The following is a 9,391-nucleotide window of genomic DNA, read 5'->3' as shown; positions in this document are numbered from 1 at the left end:
TGAGGCAACATGTGACCTTGATGGATCTGGTGACAAACTCCACATCCATAAGGACCTATGGTTTTGGCACAGAAAAGTGTGTGTCCAAGTTGTTTATGGACTTTTATAATTGCATTTTCTCCAGTCCAGTCATATGAGGATGGTATAAATAAAGGCAATGTAACAGAATATATATAGCTAATAGTCAAAACACAGTTGAAAATGACATAGTGTAAAAAAAAAGATTAGATTAATATGTGAACTTAAAAAACAAAATTGAATCTTAAAAAAATCAGCAAATACAATATATGTTATAGGATGTGAGTAATCAATTCAAGAGTCCTTTTCTCCAATTCTGATAGCTGCATTACAGAGACTTCTTCATTATTTGGAGAGGAACAAACTGAAACAGTTAACATCCATAAGGCAATGGAGTCTTAAAAGGCTAAAAATTCACCTCCAGACTCTTTAAGGTTCCTTCCCCTCCTGAGTATCATCATCCATCTAGATTCCTCTGGTCACACTTCTGGGGTTCCCCATACCTGCACTGAGCATAGTGTGGACAAACTTCATATTGGATGTGTTGCAGAGGCTGGGCATGCTTAGATAGTAAGGGGAATGAATCTCCCTACTGAATCTCAATATTACTAAAACTAACAGCAAGGAAAAGTGCACCCAGGAATGGTATGAAGAAAAAACATCCTAAAACTTTGGTAAGGCTCTCTGGAAAGGGAAGCTGTCTAAGACATGCAGGAAACTGGGCCATGCTTGCAATTCTACTTCCTGCCCATAGGTGATACTACAATAGTATATACTGGCTAAAGATGTTTAGAAGAGTATTCTTCCTTCCCCTCCCCTTTGGGGTGAAGCCAGTAGCCCTATGATACCTCAGTCCCCACAGCCAGGAGCATGAAAGCCTCACCTGGGTTAGCCAGACTGGTTTTGGGGTGGATATCATGGAAAGGCTGCTAGTGCAGTTTGGGGACCCACATATGTGGGTGTGGGAGGGATTCATACTTTACCAGTCACACAGAAAGTGGCTTGCAAGGACCCCCAGCCAGTGTCTGGTCAATTGTGGAGGTAGCAGCAAAGGTGGCAGCAGCAGCTGGAGGAGGAGCATCAGCAGTAAGGGCAGCAGAGGCTTTTAAAACTAATTTGTCTTTAAAAAGTGCTCTGCAACTTAGAGCAGAGCTAGGGTCTTATAACTCCAGACTTCTGGTCACCATAATATAAAATTTAAATCAATATCCAATAACTCTAAGTATTTTATAAGATTTATTAATAATCACTTGAAGTAGAAGAAATAAAAGGACAAAAATAAAAGCCTGAGTAAAGAAAAGTTTTCCCAGCTGCATTTGCAGGAAAAGAGTGGAGTGGGGTCACACACAAACTTTATCTCCAAAATGTAAGGATATAACAGGAGAATGAAACTGAGATGCTGGGATTTAAAGTTCTGGGGAGCAGATTCTAATTATAAGTGCCTATGAATAACATAGTCTATGCATGCATGCACATGATGCCCAAGTATTTGAGGCTCTGGTATGATTTATAGGAATTACTGAAGAAGCCATTAATAAATCAGGAAGTGAGAGCTCTTCTATGTATCTTTGTTGTTTGGGTCAGGTTTTGAGGTCCAGGAATATGATGAGAAAACCATAACATTTTAACTATCCCCAGCAGAAAGAGAACTTTGTTCTAGAGCAAGTTGGTATTTTTCAACTCTGTGACCATGGAACAAGATTCAAGTCGAGATAATCTTTGCTTTGTGGTTTAGGTGGAAACATCTCAAAAGTATAGTAACAACACTCAATTGGTGACCTTGACGTGGTATTGTTCTAGTTTCATAACCAAGGTTCTTTTCTCACACAGGCAAGACACTTTGTGGGTATATTGGGTGCAACTGAAGTTATTACATATGTAATCTTATCCCTACATTCTCCTTAATGAGGAACCTCAACCTGGTTCTTGGTCCACCACACAAAGAAGAATGGAATTTCTATTGGAGGTTTAGATGTTGTCAGTAATGAATATAGATATAGACATGGAGGCTGACTGAGGCTAAGGTCCGGTCTAAGGGATACAGTATATGCTCCTTTTGCAGGCCTCCTCTGGAGGCAATTGACCCAAATGTTTAGAGGCATGAGCTGGCAGTCTTGGCCATGTGTCCCTGTACCCTGGAAATCAAGTCACCGTGTAGCCTTTCAGACCCAGCCAAGGCTATAGAAACTTATTACCAGGGTTCCTTCTTTGCATAGCTGAGGCACTTTGGGGACAGACTGGGTGCAATGAAGTTTTCCCACAGGCAGTCTTAGCTCTACGTCCTCCATAAGGAGGAACCTCAGCTTGTTTCTTGCCCTTCTGAGCACTGAAGTATAGAAGTTGCTTTGAAGAGGGAATCAAAGCTGAATGATGTAGAGGTCGAAGCTGAGGCTGAGGTTGAGGTCGAGTATGAGGCCAAGCATGAGGCCAAGCCTGTAGCCCAGATTGAGATGGTGGTGGTGCTTGTATTGGTGGTGATGCTGTTGAAGGCTGCTTAGTCAGTGGTCGCTGCTGCAGCCATGCTGAAGATTGAGGAGTTTGAAATATAGAAAAAGATAACAACGGGAATAGATGGGATGGGAAAGTTAGAGCTGAAGCTCCCTCCAAATGATTACTGGGGCAAGGTAGCTGTACACAGGAAGCTCTCTTATACTTTGTGTCTGCTGAGCTGGCCCTGGACTGGCGGTCTTGATGCCGTGATGGAGCTACCCTATGAGGAGGACATGGTAACTGCACAAATGGGGACTGTTGACAAAAACCTTTTGGAGGCAGCTGGACCAGAGATGCTGATGAAAAAGAGACAAGGTGAGTGGGGTTAAGGAAATGCAAATACAATGTAAATACAGGAAGGGGACTATGGAATAAGGGTAAGAGGAAGGAGAGGTGGTGAGGACCTGGCAACAACAATTGGGTTTTCATACTTTATAACTATTCAAAGCATTTTGACACATATTTTCTCAATGACAGAGCTCCCAATCTACCCTGCTGCTTGGCATTTTAGCAAGCATTTTCTGTAGGGTTTCAGTTATAACAAATCATAAAGATGTATTCAAAAGCTGACTAATGATTTAAGTGCTCATGGACCAGACTTACGGATATATTTCTAATATTTCACATGATTAATTTCTGAATTCTTAAATCGGTTGGGTCTTAAATTTTGTGGAACTTAGAAATCAGTCCTTTACTGTGATCTGCAGTCTGCAAGCTAGCAGACCAGTTCTACAGGTCTTTTGTAATGTCAAAGACATACACTCAATATCTGAATGAGATGGTGCCTGTGTTCTGGAGGAAGAAGGACTTTCAAATGAGCATCTTGTCTGGGCACTGGCTATTCTATTGTCTCGCTATCTGTTCCTTTATCTTATAATTGCCAATATTATGCTAATATTTCTGTCATCACACCTGTTTGATTGGCATCCCACAACCCCCCCCCCATTGCTACTTTCCTTAATAAAGGCAGTTCAGCTCATGCTTACCCTCTGACCATCTGAGGAGGAAGAACTGGCCTTCTGACATGCTGAGACCACCTTAAAGTCTTCTCCTTGTGTTCCTTTTCTCTCTCTCTCTCTGTGTCTGCTCCTTCTATGGCTTATTTTCTCTAGCCTGTAAGCTTATTTTAAGCTTGTAAGCCATTGCTTTCCAGCTTCCAGCCTCCCTCCATAAGTGATTCAAACCCATGCAAGAATTGTATGTATGAGCTGGACCTCTACATTTTCCTAGCAACAGGTAGTAGAGGTTTTCTTACAATGGTTCTTACAAGTTATAAATGGAGAAATCTAAGGCAGAGGGAAGATGAGTGGCTTACCCAAGGCCAAAGTGGAGAGTAGTAGCAGAGACAAGATTAGAACTCGGATCTTCTGATTTCTAGATCTATGCTCCCAAATGCAATGCTGGAAAGTATCTTCAGAGCCATCTAGTCCAATCATCATCATCTTATAGATGATGAGAAATTTGAGACCCCAGCAGGAGGTTAAGGGACTATAACAGAGTCAAAAGCAGGATTGAAACCCAGGCCTCTATACTATTCTGTGTCAGTTTGAAAATCTCCACACTGGATCAGTTGTATAAGAACCACTAAGATGGGTGATGGGACCTATTTCAGAAAGTCAAAGTTCTCACCTTCTGGAAATAGCCGATATTTTCTCACCATTCCTCCACTGAAGGGTCTCCTTCAGAAAAATGATATATTAAGAAAAACAAATGAGAAAATGTGTTTGCAGTTGTCCCCAACCATGCTATTAATCAATTACTGAATACTCTATAAATTAGTTCTTCCTATCCTGGAATATTTTTTAAACCATTTTCTGTTGTCCTCATTCTGAGTCTCTGCTTTTGTGTATGTGTGTGGGGTGGGAGTGGAGGATGGGGTGGGGGTGGTATAAGTGTATGTATACACACACATACATATTAATGTATAATATACATCCTTATCCCAGGACTAACCTCTATAGAATCTAATCAATATATGAAGTAAGGTTTGGTCATATTATTGATCTTATCCATAGTTTATTCAATGTCCTTATTAAAACTTAGTCAAATGATTGACAAACTCATTTCTGTAGAGATATTTTTAAAAATGAGAATCAGCTAGTTACCTCATTGCAACTGAAGCCTGGAAATCTAATATAACTGAAGTTCTAAGGGTGCCTTTTACCAATCATTCATTGGTATCAGTGAAACTTTTTTGACAAAAGCATCATTTCCAAGCTTCGTAATTTGCCTAAAACCAGGCTTAAATTTTTTAATTTTGCCTTTCAATCCACAAACTTGAGATCTTAACACCAGGAATATTCTTTCCCTCTCCCAAGTCTTCTTACATACTTTTGAGTTTTAATAGATGACTCAAAATATTCTGAATAGAATATTTTGTAAAATTACCTTAGGAAATTAGGAGTCAACTAGATTATCATAAAATTCAGACTGAGAAATGCTAGTTTAGAGCAGCCAACCCACTCATCTGAATCCTACTTTTCTCATTTTAAGTCCTCTGCAGAGCCATATTGATGAGTGCACATTTCACAGTTTACCCAACTGTGTCTCACCAATAGGATTTGCAAGGACAGAAACAAAGGGAATTTCAAATGTCCCAAAATCAGAACAAGGGTTTAATATAATTTCCAGTGACCTTGGTGGTTTAGAAATTCCCCTGAATGATGGAGAATAAGACATTAAATTCAAAGTAAAAAAGGAAATGGAAAAAATAATCTGGTCTAAGAAATAGCTCCTCACAACAATTTAATTGCAAGAGTGCTTGCATAGAATGAACCCTGAAGAGAGTTCTGAGGTTGCCCTGACATCACAGAGAATCAGTTGTGTGTTGTATATCTGGCAGAGCTTGGTTTAAGGGAGAAGTTTTAAAATGACCTTTTATCTTATTTTCTTTCCTCTTTTAGAGACACAAACAATCCTGGATCTAAATCTATATTAAACAAGTTCCCTTTTGTTCATTCTTTCCAAAATATCACCTCCTCTTATACCCCTTCAACTCTACTTATTTTCTCTTAATGACACAAAGCATTAATTCCTGTTACTCAAGGCTGTTTCTACACAGTAACTCTTGCTTAAGTTCTGTCTTTGTCATGATTTCATATATTTACTATAGAGGAGAACAACCTAATCTTGCCATGTTGAAAAAAATGGATAAGTGAAAAAAAAATCTACTTCAATCTACACTCAGAAGTAAGCACTCAATTTTTACATAAATGAAGGAAGGTATAGCCCAGTTCCATCCTTGGGTGTACAGAAAGTTAAATTAGGTAGCATAACAGCAACTCAAAATTCAATTTCCCCACTTTGATTTTGATTGGAAAATATACATGAGTCAATATGTCATATCCACCCACCTGGAACCCAGAACAGAGGTATCAAAGTGCCTTGAGAACAGACAACATTCACAATGATTATGATAACGTAAATTAAAAGAGCCACCACTCACCAAAAAATCCACAGTGGTACTGTACCAAAATTATAATGATTCATCATGATAAATAAAAGATATGAGGGGATACACTCCACCCACACCTTCAGGAAGATGTGAGATCTAAAAACAGGGCACAGGTGCATGGGGTCAATCTTTTTTAATGAATTTGATCAATTATTTTGATTTTTTGCTCTTTTTTGTCTTAAAAATACTATTTGCTACATAGGATGGCTTTCTGAGAAGGGGAGGGGTAAAGAAAGATGCTAGGGAAAATTATGGTGGGGTAAAAACAAAAGACATTAATTATAAGGGTTGGAGGTTTTTAAGTGCTTACAGAGCAATAGTATGGCAGTAATGATTTTGACAGATGTTATCCATAATTTTAGATTTTAGATTAAAATTTATATAATTTATTTTAGATTAAAATTTTTATAATTTACATTGAGGATCCAAAAGAAAAAAGGAGAAAAATAGTCTTTGGCCTCAAGGATCTTACATACAACAAAACATGTAAATATATAGGTATATACAGATTAAAAGAGAAGGAACTTTTTTAGAATAGAGGACAGCTGGAGTTGAGACAAGATAGTCCACCAACACTCTCAGCTAGATACTCCTACAGGGGGTTTAATTTTTTAGTGTACAGTCTGATGAAAAATATGGACCCCTTGCCTAGCAGTACCAGATCTTAAACTGTACTATAAAGCAGTGGTCATCAAAACAATATGGTACTGGCTAAGAGACAGAGGGAAGGATCAATGGAATAGACTGGAAGTAAATGACCTCAGCAAAATAAGTGTACAATAAACTCAAAGATCCCAGCTTTTGGGACAAGAGTCCACTATTTGACAAAAAAACTTCTGGGAAAATTGGAAAACAGTATAGGAGATATAGGTTTAGATCAACATCTCACACCCTATTGCAAGATAAATTCAGAATAGGTAAATGACATATATAAAAGAAGGAAATTATAAATCAATTAGGTGAACATAGAAAAGTATACATCAGATCTATGGGGAAGGAAAAATTTTAAGAGATAGAGAAAGAGATAGAGAATATTACAAAATATAAAATGAATAATTTTGATTACATTAAATTTAAAAGGTTTTGTACAAACAAAACCAATACAACCAAAACTAGAAGGAAAGCAAAAAATTGGGGAAAATCTTTATAACAAAAACCTCTGACAAAGGTCTAATTTCTCAAATGTATAAGGAGCTAAATCAATTGTACAAAAAATCAAGCCATTTCCCAATTGATAAATGGTCAAGGGATGTGAATAGGCAGTTTTCAGATAAAGAAATCAAAACTATCAATAAGCACATGAAAAAGTATTCTAAATCTCTCATAATTAGAGAAATGCAAATCAAAACAACTCTGAGGTACCATCTCACACCTAGCAGATTGGCCAATATGAAAGAAAAGTAATAAATGTTGGAGGGGATGTGGCAAAATAAGAACATTAATGCATTGCTGGTGGAGTTGTAAATTCATCTAACCATTCTGGAAAGCAATTTGGAACTATGCCCAAAGGACATTAAAAGTCTTGCTACCCTTTGATCCAGCCATACAGAGATAATAGGAAAAAATACGTGTTCAAAAATATTCATAGCTGTGCTCTTTGTGGTGGCAAAAAAACTGGAAAATGAGGGGATGCCCTTCCATTGGGGGATGGCTGAACAAATTGTGATATCAAATGGTGATGGAATACTATTGTGCTAAAAGGAATAATGAACTACAGGAATTCCATGTGAACTGGAATTCCTCCAGGTATTGATGCAGAGTGAAGGGAGCAGAACCAGGAGAACACAATCAAATGTAATTGACCTCTCTACTAGCAGCAATGCAATGATCCATGACAATTCTGAGGTACTTATGAGAAAGAACACTATCCACATTCAGAGTAAGATCTGTGGGAGTAGAAACACAAGAAAAAAAATGATTGACCACATGGTTTGATGGGGATGATTGGGGATGTTGACTTTAAATGATCACTCTATTACAAATATTAATAATATGGAAATAGGTTCTGAACAAGATACATGTAAAACTGAGTAGAACTGCTTATTGGCTTCAGGAGGGGGGAGGGAGGAGGAGGGAAAGAATATGAATCATGTAACCATGGGAAAATATTCTAAATTAATTAATTAAATTTAAAAGTTTTTTTAAAAGAAAAAAAAGGTTAAAAAATGGCCCCCTTCCCAGAATGTTTTTCAATGCATAAAATAAAATACATAGGATTACCAAGGAAATCAATTTTATTGAAGCAGTTACTGAAATATTTCTTTAAAACAAGTCCATGGATCCCAGATTATAAATACTCTCTTCTAACGACAATTGAATTTAACAAACTGGTTTCTACTGCCCAAAGACTTGGCAGTAATCAAAACAGCAGACTCTGGAGAATCCAGTCAATACCAAAGATTACGTAAGTCAAATATAGGCTGCAAAAGAAATTTATCAGATGCTTTCTACTTCATAGTGTTTAAGAAACATTTACCAAACTTGGGAATTTCCCAGCATAATAGAGAAGAGTTATTAGGCCAACTCTAAGAATTTAGGTGTCCTGATACTTATTTAATTTAGTCACAGCCTGAGCCAATCCCTCCCCTCCCCTCCTACTCAAGGGGCATAAAACTATATGAGCTTTTTCAAGAGTTTTTCAAAATGTCCTGAGCATCCTCTTACATTAAACTGAAGCCACTTCAGAATATCACAACTATGGTTGGTCATCATTGGTTTAGATCACATAACCCTTTCTTCTCTCTAATCCCTCCTAAACTGGAGTTTTTTTTTTCTCACTAGTGTATACATGCCTTCAACATTTTCTCTCTCACAGTCTTGGTCCCAAGAGAAGACCCTTTATCTCAACTGTCCCTGGCTACTCTGACTTTCCCCAAATCTTAGAGTTGCTACCATACACCATACTACCCCACTCACCAATAAGAACCTGAGAAGATAAAAAAAATAAGGATCTTTAAATGCTCCTGAGATCAGGAAACTTGACCCATTCAATTCCAACTTGTGGTCTTGGTGACTGTAGGCTTCTCCTACAGTGGAAAACTATGGGACGGAGTCTCCAATAAAAATAAAAAGTCTTTTCAGAAAAATACTACTCTCTCGTGAGAGTACAATGTCTTGGGAATGCCAAGGAAACAGACAAGCTTCCTTAGACACCCAGAGTAAGAGGCTGAGTTTTTCTGTCTCAGAAAGAGAATCTTTGAAGCCTCTGACATCATAAAGCCCCAGTTAACCCTTTGTCTTCTTACACTCACAACTCTATTCTTCTCTAGGGGACCAGTCATTTAGTATAGAGAAACTTAGAAATAAAAGATAACTCATTCTATTGAGTCTGTTACAGGAGCAAGCAACCATCCCTCCCTTGAAGTTGCATCAAATGTTTTATGTTCCCTCTTAGCTTGCACCGATTAGATTCTCCCATAGCTTTTTTCA

General features: G+C 37.9%; 1 protein-coding gene across 1 annotated transcript; it reads right to left on the bottom strand.

Annotated features, from left to right (window-relative positions):
- Window positions 1-1,278: 1,278 nt before the first annotated feature.
- On the bottom strand, window positions 1,279-9,147 carry LOC103102740 (uncharacterized). The gene is made up of 3 exons (XM_007493570.3): window positions 8,879-9,147; window positions 4,138-4,187; window positions 1,279-2,804 (listed from the first exon to the last, which is right to left on the bottom strand). Exons 2-3 carry the CDS (start codon window positions 4,166-4,168, stop codon window positions 2,197-2,199), a joined length of 639 nt encoding a protein of 212 aa, XP_007493632.2. The 5' UTR covers window positions 4,169-4,187; window positions 8,879-9,147; the 3' UTR covers window positions 1,279-2,196.
- Window positions 9,148-9,391: the final 244 nt, after the last annotated feature.

Source organism: Monodelphis domestica, chromosome 4, assembly GCF_027887165.1.
Source record: "Monodelphis domestica isolate mMonDom1 chromosome 4, mMonDom1.pri, whole genome shotgun sequence".
Lineage (NCBI taxonomy): Eukaryota > Metazoa > Chordata > Mammalia > Didelphimorphia > Didelphidae > Monodelphis > Monodelphis domestica.
The sequence above is the reverse complement of the archived record's forward strand: the minus strand, read 5'-3'. Positions and strand labels throughout refer to the sequence as shown.